The following is a 17,605-nucleotide window of genomic DNA, read 5'->3' on the forward strand; positions in this document are numbered from 1 at the left end:
AGGAGAGGTTGAGGAGGGGGTGTGGGGGTGGGGCAAAGTCACCGTTGGTCGTTTGGAATTTAGTTCTTGCAAATTGCCAGACAGTCGTTATTTGGCTTGTCACACAACGCTGCTCCACGAAAGCAACATGGCGTGACAAGCCTCATAACGGCTGTCGCGTATTATTCTTTGTTGACAAGTTGTAAAACATGACAGTTAAGCAAAACCGAGGCACACCCAATGAAAACGAGCGAGAATATGACGTTGTTTAGAAAGTTACGGGTTTATTTTGTAGATTGTTTACTTGTTTTGCGGATGTTTTGTTGGTATGTTTGTTTGTTTGTTTGTTTGTTTCTGTTCCTCTTTCTATCAACTTTAATCCAGCAATAAAAAAAATAAAAAAATAAGTAAATAACCTTCTTTTACCCTCGGCAGTGTTTATAGCACAAGTGCTAGTGGGGCCGAGCATTAAACTTCATAAAGAAATAATACAAATTGAAAATAACATGGTTAAAAATCCCAACTGGCAGGAGGCAGACCAGCTGGCTATTTGCACGCGCGGCCGAGGAGTTGAACTTGGGGCTATCGAGAAACAACTCCAGCTAGCGGTCAGAGCGGGACTTGAACCCGGGACCTCCGGATTTCAAGTCCGGCGCCCTAACCACTCGACCACGCTGCCTCGCAATCGCAAACGTTGAGATATGTATAACGTATGCTTTTTCCTTAACCTTCGCTCTAGTTTATACAACAGCTTGTGTAAGCTTGTGTAGCCATATTACCTCCACTCTCCTCTTCTCCTCATCCAAAGCCGCAATCGCCTAAAACAAACACGAAAAGTCATTTAACGAAATAAGGTAAACGTTTCTTCACCGAATCACCTTAACCAAGCATTTATTATCTCTTTTTTAACATTTAAGCTAAATTTCATTGTAATGTTTGTACTCATGTCCAGTTATCACCACACTTAGCGTTTTTAACATTAGTAATTCCAGCAGTCCGCTGGAAATAATCCGCATATAAACCTAGTAAATAATATATTTTGCTATGAGCGGTCTCGTTTCATTTTAGTGGGTCAAACATCCCTCCCGAGGCAGAAAGCCGCTAGTTTGCCTTAACAAGTCAAGTGTTTTCTTTTTTTCCCCTCGCTCAAGAATAATTGAACACACTTTTATTTCAACATGAAAACGTTTTCAAAACTTTTGGAACGTTTTTGGCATCGTTTTTGTTCACAGAGCACACCAGTAAAAGTCATTGTAATGGTAGAGGTGATTTACGTTACACCAACCTGTGCTTGTTCTTTCTGAAGTTCGCTCTTTAAATCCTCTAGTTCCCTACACGAAAATAGAGCAATTAATCAAGGCTATTGTCCAGTAAACAATAAAGTTCAAAAAGCGGATCTCAAACAAGCAGTAAAACCATTGACGGTATCGGTATCGTTAACCGCTATATTTGTTTAACCCACAGCGCCCTCAGAATGATTACAAGAAAAAAAATAACAGTGCATTTCTTGGCCAGTAACAAATAGCATCCGTAGTGGTTTTGTGTTCCGTTTTAAGGGGTCTTCTAGAACTTTTGCCGTATTTGTAAGCGGCCTCATTGCTGTCTCCTGTTAACTAAGCTACGCCTACTGAAAATCCTGATTTCAAAGTTTTCATTTTTTTAGGGGCCTAATAATAATAATAATAATAATAATAATAATAATAATAATAATAATAATGGTTTATTAACAGATCCACTGGGTGGCTCTTCCCTGTTAAAGTACAATAATTACAATTACAAAAGAAATCAAATTAAATTAAATTAAGTTATTTACAAATTATAAAGCAGAAACAGGATTGACGGAAAAGCTATAGCTCGTATAAGCTATGGGCATCCTCGCCGTATGTTTCTCTCTCTTTTGTTATTTATTTATCTTTTATATTTTAATATATATTGATCTTGTAACGATGATAATGGCAAGGGAAAAAAAACTGAAATTGAAAATGAAACTGAAACCTGATAAGTCACCGTTATTCGCATATTTTCGGATGCTTTGCGCTAATCTCTCCAACTAGCGCCTTGCAGGTTTTTTGGTCTAGGTATTGTAAATATATCTAGGCGATTGTACAGAAATTTGCACTCACTTTGCTTTCACATCTTCATAGTCTGCTTCGGACTCTTCTCCTTTGGACAGCTAAATGGAACGAAATAAAATAAGGTAAAACCACCCACTTAACCAATCAATCAATCAATCAATCAGTCATGCATTAAAAAATCAATCAATCAAGCCATCCATTCGTCCATCCTTCCGTCCATCAGCTTACCATTAATGGATATTTAACAATTATTCCACGAGCGCGCGTTGGATATGAGATGACAGATAGCTAACTAGGCGCGAAGCCGAATCTGCTATAATCATCTCACATTCAACAAGCTTTAGTTGAATAATTATTTTATTAAAAAACATCAAGAAATATTGATATATCTTCCGGATTTCGCTTTGCAAGAACAAAGAAAAAAGGAAAGGAAAATCCGAGAAATAGTGGGCATTAAAAATGCCCGCTTTTTCTCGGTCATGATATAATGGCTCATATACTATGGCCACTTAGCCAGTAAAATTGCATTATACAATGATCCGGTTTTTAATAAAATAATATATAGCAATGGGTGGATGCCTTGATTTAAAACCTTTTCCCTCTTCATATTTAAGTTTAAGTTTAATAATACCTTTTTATGCTAAAACAAGTAAATTAAAATACAAAAAAGTGCATCACTGGTTGCCACAAGGAAATTTGAAACTGAGGTAAGCTAATTTTGAATGTTTTCAGGCAGTAAAAGGCTACTTCTATTAAAAGGTAATTCTGGGGGATGTGGCTCACGTTATTTGTGGTTCAAAGTGGTTATTGCTGCCAAAGTTTGTATAAACCCACCTGTTGTTTATATTCCTTAATGTCGCTTTTCATTTGTTTTATTTGACTACAGAGAAAAGAAAGAAAAGTAATTGGAAAAACGTTTTTAGATGTAATAGTTCAAAAACCGTTTGTTAAGCAATCTTAAGAAACAAAAGTAAAATGGAGATAATACAGTCAACTGATCAAAATACAAAGTAATTACTAATTCTTTGTTCAAAAGAACTCGTTTTATAAGAGCTTTCTTTTTCGTTGGAAACGGAAAAAAAGTTCTGTGTCCAGAAACATTTTTGAGATGCGTTTCCTGTTCCGTCAGGGAAGGATTTTTAGTAAGCGAAATTTTATTTTAGATCTTGAGAACTTATTTTGTTTTGAGATCGTCTAGCGTGTTGATATGAACCCAGCACCCCCCCCCCCCCCCCTTCCAGCTAGCCCCAGCCCACACCTCCGTATAAAGAAACAAACGGCAAGTACAACAACAATAGAAGCAATCCGTCAGTCAAATGATAGCAGCAACTTAGTGGCAAATTTTGAGCGTCGTTTTTAAAAGTTTCCATTTCCTGATTACTCGGACCGATACGTTTTCAAGGGTTCGTTTTTTTTTTTGACTGAATCGAAGGAAAGGAACGAGCATGCGTTCGATTAAGTCGGAGACTCCGTTTTAATCTTCTTCCATGCGAGCGACAATATGAGCATTCCATCTTATGAACTAGTCACTCATACTTTCCTGTGCGTCGAGCTTTGGATCCACTTTTAAAGTAAATTCGAGATTTAAACCTACCAGAATCTATTACTGTAGTTCAATATGCTTACCTTTCCAGTTGAGTTTTGGTTTCTAACTCAGTCTGTTGAACGAACAAAATAATGATAAGAATGAAGAAAGAAGAAAACAAAATTATGGGAAGTACTGACGGTACATTGTCAGATAGCAGTATTGCAATGAAGGATTTTTGTCGAGGAGGAAATACAAACCTCAAAAATTAAGCCGCTATATTTGAAAAGAAAAAACCTTTTTTTGTTCCCATTGCAGAACGCAGTAGACACAATTGACCCAAAGATTATTTTCCCCTCAAACTTGACAAGGAAGTTCGGATTCGTATCTTTAAATCCAAGGAACATTATTACTTTGGAGCAAAAGAGAGCGAAAACTTTAAAATCAGTTAAAATAATTCAACAAACCTGGAAAGTCTGATTCTTGTCATCTGCAGAGGCCTTAAGCTTGTCTCTCTGTAATCGAAAATAAGATACATGAGTCAGAATATTGGCTTCAGAACGATTTTGAAATGAGTGTTGTAAAACAAAACCCAATGGCACGGTGGCTTGGCTGGCCAACGCCCCCATATATCAACACTTTGTGTACCCAGTTGAGCAATGAAGGCAAAATATAATATAATTATAACAATGTAATTTTTAGCGTAAATGAGACCATCTTTAAAGGAGAAGTATCATGGGGTTTTGGTATCTTTAGTTAAAAATGATGAAATAAGACCTTCAAACTGCTGCCAAATAATTCCAGAATGACGAGAGGAAAGAAATCAACTCAATTCTTAAGAGGAACAACTCCTGATCTGTTCTAGCGCATTTTGGAAATAAAAAAACCCCAAAAACTTGAAAACCATTAGCCTAATATTTTTTAAGTCAATCCATTCCGACCTACTCTGTCTCTGGCCAGGGGCACTAATCGACAGTTTTTTTGCACTGGGGTGATAATTTATAACAAAACTAGACAATTATTTTATTATTATTCTTTTTTTTGTTTCTGTTGTCAGACAAACATTATTGGGTTTTGAAATGACATCAAATTTTCGTGATACTTCATTCCTTGCTGAAAGTCTGGTGAAATTACTATAGAAGCGAATTCTAACAATTTTCTTCTAATTTTTCCATCAAACTTTCAACAGCCCTGCAGATAAAATACTTTCGTTTATATTAAATGCAATTCTGCGTGCGTGTCACTATCGTTTCCTCAAAGTTGTTCTGTTTTTCTAAATTGTCACAATCGTTACCCTCCAAAAGAATCTTTGTCCGAATAGATAACATCTGTCTGTAAATAAACGCGCCGTCATTCATTCATTCATTCATTCATTCATTCATTCATTCATTCATTCATTCATTCATTCATTCATTCATTCATTCATTCATTCATTCATTCATTCATTCATTCATTCATTCATTCATTCATTCGGCTCTTTGCAAATGAGCATTAATACGACCATTCTTTAGTCTTCTTTCTTGCTGAAAGTTTGAACAAACACCTGGAGGGGTATTCTAAAAAAAATCTTTTTATTTTTTCAGCAAACTTTCAACATACCAGCACATAAAAAGGTTTTAATTTGTTTTAACATTAAATGCAAGTGTGTGTGGTCACTATCTTTTCCTCAAAGTTGTTAAGTTTTTCTTAATTGTTACCCTCCGAATGAAATCCTCCTCCAAACAGGTAACATGTGTTTGTAGATAAATTCCCATCACTTTTTTGGGGGGAATATTAAAATTCCCATCACTTTTTTTGGAAATATTTAGATACTCGCACTTTGCAAAACTCAGAAACAAATAGGCCTGTTAACTCAAGATATTTCCTTGTCTACCCGAGGTAGGCCAGGATATATCATGAGTTAAGAGGCTTTGGTAAAACTGGCTAAGCTGGCCCCTGATTTTTTGAATTGGACGTTATTCACGATAGGTCGATTATGAGAAAAAAACTAAAAAACTGAACAGCACATTTAAGCGTAAATGAGATCATCCTTACCTCTTTCTTCTTTTTCTCCAATTCTTTTCTCAAGCGCTCAAGGGTACTACAGATAAACAAAAGTGCTTCCTTTAAAGAACAGGTTCACGGTTCTGTGCATGTCCATGAATCAAAATACTTTTTCGCCCTCGCTCGCTCTGACCTAAGCCTGTTTAATTTAATTCGTTGTTCATGAACCATTCGGAAGGGAATAGGTCACTCGGGTGGTAATTTTTTCATATGATTGCGTTATTTTGCATGCAAATAACTGTAAAGACATCAACCATGGAATAAATCTTACAGGTCAACGCTAAATTCAATATCGACAATATGAGTACAATCCACTAGCATTTTCTATCATCAGTCATTTTGCTTGGACTAATTATAGAATGTGATTACTGAAGTACATGTGAGTGGGATTTTTAAGGCCATAAAGTTGATAAGAAAAAGAAAAAAGCATTTAGATTCATGCACATGCGCTGAAATGTGAACCCCTCCCTTCAATAAAGTGCCTTTTAATTTTAACTGTACTATTAAAATAAACATGTCGCAACGCTTGCAAATTTTGTTATAGCTTTTCTGCAATCATTCGAAAATGAACGCTGAGCTGACGTTTGTCACAAAGTAATAAAAGCAACGAAATAATTTATAGTTCTGTTTAAAAATACCATGTATAAATAAAGTAGATAAGACGGAGTTGAGTTTAGTTAAAATTTATTTTCCGTGTTGCTGAGGTTAATAAAATCCACACAACATAATATTTTCAGTTTGTGATTCTAAACTTCTAAAGCTAATGGAACTAATGTAACATACATACCTCTTCAGCTCATTTTCCTTCTGCAATAAAGTAAGAGTTATTAGTTGTGTACTGAGTTCTGACAAATCTCAAACCTTCATGGTATATCTTTGAGCACTGATGATAGAGGTGTTGACGATGATGATGATGATGATGATGATGACGACGACGACGACGACGACGACGACGACGACGATGACGATGACGATGACGATGACGATGACGATGACGATGACGATGATGATGATGATGATGATGATGATGATGATGATGATGATGGATGATGATGATGATGATGATGATGATGATGATGATGATGATGATGATGATGGATGATGATCACGATTAATAGGCTGAGATGGCTGTCGGTAATGGTGACGGTTGTGATAAAAAAAGAGAATACTTTTGTATCGTGTTAAATTACAAGAGAGTTTGGTTTTTGGAGAGGCAGAAAAGGGCCCTCAGATCTGTTGTTAAAAGCTAAGGAAATTACCTCTTTCTGATCAACAGTGTTTTCTCCGCCTTCAAGCTCTTGAAGTGTACTAGAAAGAAGCACAAAGTAATACAATGACACTTTACATTTTTTTAAAGGATAATAACACACCATAACTGGTCCCGTCCTGTTATCTCTCTCTAAGTTACCGCCATATTATTTTTTTAGTTTTGTTTTGTTATTACAGCAAACTCTCACCTGTGCAAATCAGTGTGTTTATCTTGTAGAATTATTAAGTCATCCTGTTGAGAGATGACATATCCAAGCAGTTTTTTCAAAAAAGGACTCTATAGTGATAATGTGTGGAGTTCCCACATGCAATGTGCAAATGTACCGAAATTTTCTAATGATAAGAGAAGCAGAGACGTAGAATTACGTTTTAAAGTGTACGATATTTCGGCTGGCCAAACCAGCCTTCTTCAGATACCTGGTTTGGCCAGCCGAAATACAGTACTCTTTAAAACGTAATTTTACGTTGTTTCGGTCTATTCCTCGCTTATCATTTGTATTTGTTAAGCCGATCAGATCAACAGTTGATCCAACGTAATTACCAGCAGGATTATTGCCCACGGTTTGAATTCCATCTCACATGTTCTTCCTCTTCCCCCTGTTCGATTCCCACCCTTGTCCAACCAGCCGTTCTCTCTCCACTTCACCTTTTCGCCCATTTTACATCTCCTAATTTCTAATTTCCCACGTTTTAACCTGTTTCCACCTTTTTCCCATTTATCATCATCTGTATCTAAAGTTCTTGTCTTTTGTAGCTGTAGGTTGTTCCTGCCTAAGGCCAAGAGAAACGCCACAAGTGCAAAGGACAGAGCTTAGGCTGCACGCTGTAGCGAGGTTTAAAACAAGGATATTTAAAGGGGAAGTATCACGCGAATTTGATGTCATTTCAAAACCCAATAATGTTTCTCGGTCAACGGAAACAAAAAAAATAGTAATAATTGTCTAATTTTGTCATAAATTATGGCCCCAGTGCAATAAAACTTTTAATTAGTGCCTCAAGCCAGAGACAGAATAGGATTGAAACTTGAAGGCTAACGAACTTAGCAAGTGCCCTTGGTATCCAAAAAGAAAATTGGGGGTAGCCACGCATTTTCTAGAGATAATTAACAAACAATTATTCCAAAAAAAAGTAAAATACAAAGTAATGTATGGCGTATTATTTCAAAATTGAAGCTTTAATATTTAGGCACCACCAATAGGAAACTCGAGTTTCTCAAGATGCGCAGAACGTATACACAGTAACAAAAGTAGGCATCATCCATAATGGCGGGTGCTTCCTATTCTGTTCGTAGAGTAGGCAAACACTGGTTGTAAAATAATTATTTTGCTTCCTTGCTTTTTACTTTACATCTCCTAGTTTCAACCCCCCCCCCCCCCCCCTCCAACGCCCAAGTTACCCAGCTCACATAGGTCTTTCTCCTAGTCCTCGTTTGAGTAGCGAAATCGATCGAAATGTTAAAATAACTTTACGAGTATACTTGAGCTAGTATTTACTATCTTTTGCTACGGATGGCTTGAATGTAAATGGCTACAGTTCTTCCTGTGTATTTTGGACACATTGCTAAAACCTTATTTATAGTTTGTTCTTCATTGGAGAAGTCACTTAATATTTTTCTCCCGGTGCTCTGCGAACAATTTCATGTCAGAGAAAAGGTTCTATGTTAAACATTTGAGTAGCTTAGATCAAAATACAGCAAAATTTCCGTGACAGGGTCCCTTTAAATAGAAAAAAACAATGACTCTTATTCCTCTAAGTCACAGACCTGAGCCTTCTCCTTTGCGGTCTGCATTCGTTTCCTGGCTTCAGTCAACTGCTTGTATTGCATACTGTAGCAAAACGAAAAAGTAACAAGTGCTTTAAATGCTAGTTCCAGCTGCTTTCTTTTCTTTCCGTCGAGTAACAAACACTGATAGCAGATAATTTTCTTTGTTTTAATTCCAAACGGTCGGGAATCTGACGGCAGAGAAACAGCCATTTTTTAAAAAAACGCAAGACAAGTTTAAGTTTGTAAAACCTGTTTCGACATTCTTATGTCATCTTCAGTTACAATAGTTCGTTGTCATTTGAATTTTCATTTTACAATACCGTTAAATGTGAATACGCTAGTTGTAGCGCGCGCGTCATACTGGTACGTTAACAATTGAGATCTCATGCCCTGTTTGTTCATTCATTCATTCATTCATTCATTCATTCATTCATTCATTCATTCATTCATTCATTCATTCGCTCACTCATTCATTCATTCATTCATTCCTTCTTTCCTTCCTTCCTTCCTTCCTTCCTTCCTTCCTTCCTTCCTTTCTTCCTTCCTTCCTTCATTCATTCATTCATTCATTCATTCATTCATTCATTCATTCATTCATTCATTCATTCATTCATTCATTCATTCATTCATTCATTCATTCATTCATTCATTCATTCATTCATTTATCCATCCACATCCATCCATCCATTCATCCATCCATCCGTCCGGATGTCCGTCCGTCCGTTCGTTCGTTCGTTCGTTCGCTCGTCCGTCCGTCCGTCCGTCCGTCCGTCCGTCCATTCATTCATTCATTCATTCATTCATTCATTCATTCATTCATTCATTCATTCATTCATTCATTCATTCATTCATTCATTCATTTATTTATTTATTTATTTATTTATTTATTTATTTATTTAATTATTTATTTTTATTTATTTATTGATCTATTTATTTATTTCTGATAACGAAGGTTTTAGAAAAACAATTGAAAATGATGACATGGTGTTGTCGAAACGTCATTCGAATTTTTTATCGCTGATTTTTATTCTCAATTTATTTATTTATTTAAGACGACTGCATGAACACTTCTGCTATTCAAGAATGTTTGGAAACTGAATGGTGCAGTTTTGGAAAGCTCGAACAAAATATTGGAAAATAATTCTGTTTTGTCATTTCGCTCTTAAGTGAATTATCCAGTCGGCCTTATTTCCTCTCCTAAAGTAAAACAAACGAGCTCAGAATTTTGTATTTTGAACCAACTTACTGAACAAGGGCAAATTACACTTAATCGGTCTGATTAGTATACGCGTAGGGTCAACTGCGTGGGTCAATTTGCGCACTGATCAAAATTTTTATTTCTGTTGGTTGGTATAGCGGCGCGAGGTGGTATAGCGCTAAAGGTGCATATTGGAAACGCTTTGTGAAAGCGAAGAGGTGTATTTGCCGTTTGCACTTGCTAGTACATAGTCCGTTGGACGGATATATAAAAATCGTATTGTACTTTTATTTAAAATGTATTAAAACTACCATAGCTTACTCAGTTTCTCTTGTCACCATTTTAAGATGTTCTTCCTAAGACCTCAATTTTTCTTGTAGTTTCTAAAACAAAAGAAAAAGAGTTACATAATGACATACAATTAATGGTGGAAATCAGCGAAAAAGTTGAGCGACGTTTTGATTTTTAAGCTTGAGAATGGTACCCAAGTTGATAATATCAAAACTTCGCTCGACTAATTCGCTGTTTCGTCATTTATTTCATCTCAAAACGAAAAAAGCAACAGAAAAATCAATTAATAAATAAACACTACACTATACTATACTACTTAGACTTATATTTCACTTTTAATTTCATACAGTTACACCTCCATGTTTAGTTCTGATTTCAATTATACTTCACAAACATAACAAGCCAGAGACTGACTCGAAAACCCCTTAGTTACTACAGTCTCCAAACTCTGAGTTGCATACAATATGGGTTTTCTCTTTATTTATTTCTTTATTTATTTAATATTTGGCTTAGTTAATGCAACTGAGCACAAGAATTGTCTCCAAAATTTCGCAATTGCAAAAAATAATGAGCCTACCTCCTCTGTTATAGTAGATATTAAGAATTTCTTACTGAAGTACCAGTAAAATGTTTTGAGCAGAACGTTCTTAATTTTCCTTATAAAAATTTCTGAATCTCTTTGAGCATTTCAGTCTCACATTTTCTTCTTTTTTCTTCTTTTTTCTTCTGCTAGCGCTCTTTCATGTTAGATTGCTTTCCAATATATCACAATGTACTTACTTCGTTTTCTTCTTGAATAGAACTGAACTTCTTCGTCATATCAAATACATTGTTTCGATTTCTTCGACCTGAAATGAAAGCAGATTTTATTGCTTATTGGGTGCCACAATGGACCGGCTTCAATATTTCTTTTCGATACTAAATAAACGATATCGGTGTAAGGCGATATGGATACGATGTGTTCGATACCAACGATACTAAGGTTCCTATAAAATACTGGTGTGCATTTTTCTAAGCTCTTTTAAGCTCTTAGAACTTTTTTTATTTTTAGAAGAACTAGGTTTTTAATAATTTTGTAAGGTTAAGCTTTGAAAGCGTTCCAAGATTGTAGAACACAGTAAGCTTTATTCTTTGTTTATTCACTGCGTTTGTTTCATCGACATTTTTTGAAAACTCCGAGTAAATCTCCGTTATGACGTCAATCTAAATGACATTTGGAATTCAATGCGCGCGACCCTTCTAACGTTCTAAGGATTCTTGGAATGACGTAATAAAAGGATTTTTTTAACCTCTAGCGTAACCATAGCAGGCGTAAAAAATAAACAATTGAATACAACTAAAAACTGTTTACACCTTTCGATAATTGTGTATCACTCTGTAAACTACATCTTTTAACGTTCTTACACCGGTCTTTATCTTAAAGGATGGGGAACTGTCATATTATTTATTGAAAGGGAGCAAAAAATAAGAGTTCCATTGGTTTAGTTCTTTTGTTTTTATCAGGAAACCAGTCATGTCCAATACTCACCACTTGTTCGGGTCGTGAAAGTGCCTTTACGACTCGTACCAGTCGTACGAGCCAAGTGGTGAGTGTGATACTTTTAATGAAAATAACATGACGTTTGATTTGGTAAAACTGCATCTCATTAAAGGAGGTCCTGGCCTGCCAAATTCGTACGAGTCGTACGACTCGTTCAAGTGGTGAAACTGCATCTCATTAGAGGAGGTCCTAGCCTGGCAGATTCGCACGAGTCGTACGACTCGTTCAAGTGGTGAAACTGCATCTTATTAAAGGAGGTCCTGGCCTGGCAGATTCGCAGGAGTCGTACGACTCGTTCAAGTGGTGAAACTGCATCTCATTAAGTAAGGATTCTTTAATCCATGAGCCGAACCAAGCGCAGTACACATGAATATATCTCGTTCTTTAATCCATGAGCTTAAACAAGCGCACTACACATGAATATATCTCGTTCTTTAATCCATGAACCGAAACAAGCACGCTACACATGAATATATCTCGTTCTTCAATCCATGAACCGAAACAACCGCGCTACACGTGTAAACGCGTTCCAAACTAAAATGGGTTTTCCAAAATTACTATTTTCTGTTGAGAAAGTGAATATTCCTCGAAGCCTATACTGTGCTCATTGGGAATCTTCTATTCCCAACAACAACCAAACTGGTTCAGTTAATTAAGCCTTTATTTGACAGCAACAAATTTACAATCAGTTTAACATACCATTAACAGTTCTGAAAGTAAGTAATATGCAGAAATTCTGCACGCGGTGAAAACCGTGAAAATCTATACAGTGACTATTTTATGCAGAAATTCTGCATCCTGTGTAATGGTTACAATAGGCTTAAAATTGACTGAATTCAGCTAAGATGCAGAAATTCTGCACAAGATAAAATCCGTGATAATCTGCAAAAACATAACTACAAAAACATAACTACAAAAACAGTGACTACTAACTTGGATGCAGAAATTCTGCATCCTGTGTGATGGTTACAATAGGCTTAAATTGTCTGAATACAGCTAAGATGCAGAAATTCTGCACGCGTTAAAAACAGTGAAAATCTGCAAAAACCTAAGTACAAAAACAGTGACCATCTTAATTGTATGCAGAAATTCTGCATCCTGTTTTATGGTTAAAATAGTCCAAGAATTTACTGACTTCAGCTTAGATGCAGAAATTCTGTACGAGATAAAGTCCGTGAAAATTTGCGAAAATTTAGCGACATATTCTGGGATGCAGAAATTCTGCATTCTGTTAAAGGGACACTGTCACCGACGCGCATCCGCCCACGTCTCAGGTCGAAACTTTAAAAGTTAAAATGGCGTCGACAAGTGGTGGTGGTCACGGTGGAAACTCGGTTGGAAAAGGCGCTTTAGAGAAGAGATTAAACTACGGCAAGGCTGGAAAAGATTTCATATGAGGATGTTTAGTATAAAATTATAATCAGTCGTGTTTTGAGGCATGAAACTTCATAGCGTGTAATTTGCAGGGATCTGTGGTAAACGATCTACGTTGCTTGCGCTGTTTTTTAGAACGTCTTCGCGACAAAGTCTTCAAGCGATTCATTGTGGTAAAAATACAGTTCAAGAAAACGAAATTTACAGAGAATCGCACTTCGAACCGGCGGCTTGTTGTAAACTGAGTGCCGAACAGGCCCGGAACAGGGTAAAATGTTTGTTCAGTTTGGCGAATCTTGACCTACATATCGTCGTTTGCAGATAAATCTACAGTCCCATAGTGATCAATTGGTGCATTGAACTCAGCATTCTGTGGACATATTTTAAAGAAAATAATTTTAAACGAGACAATGGCGTAGTGTATTAACAATACATATTTACCCAGAAGCTAGCCTGCGTCGCAGGCGCTAGAAAGGGGAAGGGAGAAGGGAAATCGGGCGCGCGCGAAACGCGCGGGGCGGGGGAGAGGGGAAAAGGAAGCGCCTGCAGCGAATCATTGTTTATTTCGTAGCCTGTGTTGCAGTCGTTTCCGTTTCCTTCAAACCAAGCGTGGTAAGCGCGCGAGGAGCCAAAAAAAAGTAGGAGCGGCTTCCCCCCCCCCCCCCCCCCCGCTCCTACTTTTTTGCTCCTTTTTGCCCAATGCCCTCGCGCGCTTACCCCGCTTGGCTTGAAGGAAACGCAAACGACTGCTACGCTGGCTATTTATTTCGTCTTGCCCCCTCATTAAAATATGCAAACGGCTAACACTGTCAAATGTCAGCCAATGTAAATATTGGTTACTTTTCGCGGGAACCCAGAGTGCGCGAAATAACGTTGGGTTCGGAATATGGATAAACACTAAGCGGTATGGCCGATGGAAAAGAATTGAAAACTGCAAAAAGAGGTCGCCCTAAGAAAGAGAATTTGTGCAAACGACGTCTGCCGAGTATGTGAAACCAACCAGTGGGTCAAGTACGGCAGCAGTACGGCAAAATCTTTTGTGAATCTTTTCAAGCCGTCTTTAAGAGACGAGTCATTTGGCGTTGAGTGGGCTGAACGTCTTAGGAATATACATGTATAGCGGAAATTACGGTCATTGACTCTGTGAGGTCTTCGCAACTTGCTTGTAATGTCTGCCTCAGAGAGAATTAAAATTATTGTAGATTTCAGATCCATACAGAACAGAAATTGAATTTCACCGCGGGCGGTTTTTCAGTTAAGCAAAAGCGCGTAGTGTTGCAAAACTTCCAAAAATTATTTTGCACTGTATTCGAATGCAAACCAAGGGAAAAAACCGCTCAGCAATTTGGTAACATGTTCTACTTTACAAATAAAATTGAATCAGCGACGTTCTTTCGAAATCTATTAGAAAATTTGAAAGAGCGCATGGTCTTGTCGCTCCGGTTGTGTAAGACGTTAATTGAAAACAAACTACAGATAAAAAAGTCAAAATTTATATCTCTGACAATTCTCGTCCAAATGGGCTGATTTTGGTATCTTTCGAAAGCTGAAGAATTGTAGCTTGTAGATCAATATATTTTTGTGTTGCGCCGTTGAGAAAAAAATAGTTTTAGTCCTCAGAACAGAAATTGAATTTCACCACGGGCGGTTTTTTTAGGCAAAGCGCGTGGTGTTGCAAAACTTCCAAAAATTATTTTGCTGTGAATTCGTCTTCAAATGTAGAAAAAAAACCGCTCTTAAGACCAATCTTTTAGCGAACTGCAGGAGTCGTGCAGGCCCGTCAACACTTTTAAACTCTGATTATGACAATAATGGACGGGCCCCGTTCTGCCTCGCATGAGACAACCATGTTTTCCAGTTTTACTACAGGCTTAAGCAATGCTGAGAACAAAAGATTCACATACTCAACGCACAAAATGCTCTTTTAGAACCGCAAGTAAGCCAAATATCTGGAAAGTTAAACACCGGCCTTTGTCAGAAACTAAACACTTTGACCTTAGCTGGCATCAGGATCGAAAATCCTCTTGCGCCATTGGCTCGCTTAAAAGATACACCATTGGTTCAAACTCAAGAACCAGTAAGAAAGCAGGCGCAAAATTTCGATCCGCCTAACGGTCAAAGAGGATATATAAACTCAAAACAGCATAATTTGCTCCGACGCTGACAGAACTTTCAGTGGCAACTGATGAGATTCATAGAGAATCGAAACTGCAGTCTTGCCTGAGAAACAACACTAAACACTTGTCAGAAGAAATCGCTGAAGCATCCTAGAGACTCCCATGACAGTTACTGACTGTCTCAGACAGTCAGTAACTAAGGCTTAGCTTTGAATATCTGCCGGATGCGAGCTAACGCACAAAACAATGGAGATACATGTCAGCTCCAAGAACATAATACTCGTCTTTCAGTCACGAACTGAGCAACAGAGCTGAAAACAACTGCAAGATGCCAAAGCTCTCGAAAGCGAGAGACAACAGTAATCAACTTTGTAAAGACGTGGATCTGATAGAATATCATATACGTGATAAACAAACACCCTGCAATCTCACCGCAGGTTATAGCAACAACTTGAAATCACGAGTAACGAATTCCACGGATCCTATGTCTTCCTAGATGACATATATTTAGCGCTGTCTCCTAAAGACACGGATCTATTAGACTCTCATATACGTGATAAACAAACAGCCTGCAATCTCACTGCAGATAAGCATCAAATCACGAGTCAGTTAAGAAATCCCCGGATCCTATGTCTTCATAAATAGCATTTATTTAGCGCTGTCTGATATCTTGCAGTTAATCCGAGCCGGTGAACCTAAACAAATGCCACAGAGCTAGCATATATAATGGCATATGAAGAACTTCTCCTAACGGCTCAGAATGATCATAAAGAAAATCTCCATTCAGTATATTTGAGTTTTTCCCTTCATGATCAAGATTAACATCTCATGAAGCAGAGATACGCTTTAAAGGCTTTAAGACCAATCTTTTAGCGAACTGCAGGAGTCGTGCAGGCCCGTCAACACTTTTAAACTCTGCATCATATAGTTGTTGTAAGAAAAGTAGTGAATTAAGCGGAAAATAAGGTCGTGCAGAATTTCTGCATCCAGCTTTTTCAAGCCATGCAGAATTTCTGCATCATATAGTTGTTGTAAGAAAAGTAGTGAATTAAGCGAAAAATAAGGCCGTGCAGAATTTCTGCATCCAGCTTTTTAAAGCCATGCAGAATTTCTGCATCATCCATATGAGTTAGAAATACTTTACTGGAGTTTTTCTGCAACTTGTAGGCCTTTGAATAAAAAAACGTTTTCCTTGCTGCAATTTTTCAGCCCATTTTTTGTCTCCATGTATTACCGTAATTTTTGACTGTAGATTTGTAGTCTAGAATTTCGTTTGGAGTAAATATGGTTCATTACAACAACTGTGTAATATTGTGATTTCGGCATGTTAACAGGATATCACTCCTGTTAATAATATTTCTGCAGTCAAGTATTTTAAGTTTCTCTCGGAAATGACGTTTTATGCCGTGCGAAAGTGAGCTTTTATGACCGAATTTTGTATTTTGGAAAAACTCATTTTAGTTCGGAACGCGTTTGTATATAACTCGTTCTTTAATCCATGAACCGAAACAAGCACGCTACACATGAAAATACCTCGTTCTTTAATCCATGAGCCGAAACAAGCGCACTATACATGAATATACCTCGTTCTTCAATCCATGAACCGAAACAACCGCGCTACACGTGTATATAACTCGTTGCATGAATATGATATCTCGATCTCGTTCTCGTTCTATCAGCGTGAGCGACCAAATGATGCGTTTCTCGTTGAAACAGAAAATAAACTAGAAGTAAACAAAATTTAAACTAGGGGCTGATGCTGTAAAATACAACAAATATATGTTTTCTTCGTTCTTTAGTGTGAGAAACTAAATGATGCGTTTCTTACAAAACAAAACCTTACAATCGACTGGAACTAGGAAACGTGTTTTCCTGACGACTAATGCAGAATACTATAGATTAAAATTAGTATTTTATGGAAAAAGTAGACTGTACGGTAGCATTGGTCAATAACTTTAGTGGCATTAGTGGCATTTTTTAATGACTCTCTTTTACTTCGGTAACCCATTGAGGTACAGAAGTTTGTTGTAGTCTACGTCAAAGTAGAACCACAGATGGCTTTTCTGCTCGGCATTGTTGAGGACAAAATCTACTTGTCTTGCCCTCTTTTCTGCTTTAACTGTTGAGTCCGCCCAGTGTTGCGCCAGCATTATCCATCTTCTGATAAGGGTTGGCTCACAACCGTTGCCGATGAGAAAGAGAACCAACTTGAAGGTTTCGGTGTCACCCATGGGTTTTCTCCAGAATATGAGCCGCATTTCCTTTGGCCACGATTTTAAAGGAAAGAATGCGTCCCCGTCAATTACTCTCGTCAATTGCCTTCTTTCCTCCACTACTTCTGCTCGTGACAGTAAACGAGTTTCTTCTCGATACAGACGTAACGCTGCCATCACGCGTCCTTTTGAAAAGTGCTCTATGAAAGCTGCAAT

At 37.4% G+C, this 17,605-nt stretch overlaps 2 protein-coding genes across 2 annotated transcripts in view; both read right to left on the reverse strand.

Annotated features, from left to right (window-relative positions):
• The window catches only part of LOC146466340 (uncharacterized), a 119,739-nt gene extending 112,190 nt beyond the window's left edge, over window positions 1-7,549 (reverse strand). The window contains exons 1-4 of the mRNA XM_085127536.1: window positions 7,433-7,549; window positions 7,080-7,123; window positions 6,882-6,930; window positions 6,410-6,429 (exon numbers count right to left, since the gene is read on the reverse strand). Of these exons, the coding sequence (XP_084983662.1) occupies window positions 6,410-6,429; window positions 6,882-6,930; window positions 7,080-7,123; window positions 7,433-7,549 (230 nt within the window). The remainder of the gene's footprint in view (window positions 1-6,409; window positions 6,430-6,881; window positions 6,931-7,079; window positions 7,124-7,432) is intronic.
• Window positions 1-17,605, reverse strand: part of LOC146466343 (uncharacterized) — a 165,959-nt gene that overhangs the window by 5,132 nt on the left and 143,222 nt on the right. Inside the window, exons 2-7 of the mRNA XM_085127463.1 lie at window positions 4,047-4,094; window positions 3,681-3,712; window positions 2,889-2,934; window positions 2,103-2,152; window positions 1,265-1,310; window positions 759-797 (exon numbers count right to left, since the gene is read on the reverse strand). Coding sequence (XP_084983589.1) covers window positions 759-797; window positions 1,265-1,310; window positions 2,103-2,152; window positions 2,889-2,921 — 168 coding nt within the window. The 5' untranslated portion in view covers window positions 2,922-2,934; window positions 3,681-3,712; window positions 4,047-4,094. The remainder of the gene's footprint in view (window positions 1-758; window positions 798-1,264; window positions 1,311-2,102; window positions 2,153-2,888; window positions 2,935-3,680; window positions 3,713-4,046; window positions 4,095-17,605) is intronic.

The sequence above is a fragment of the Pavona decussata genome, unplaced genomic scaffold, assembly GCF_977016875.1.
Source record: "Pavona decussata unplaced genomic scaffold, jaPavDecu1.1 SCAFFOLD_145, whole genome shotgun sequence".
Lineage (NCBI taxonomy): Eukaryota > Metazoa > Cnidaria > Anthozoa > Scleractinia > Agariciidae > Pavona > Pavona decussata.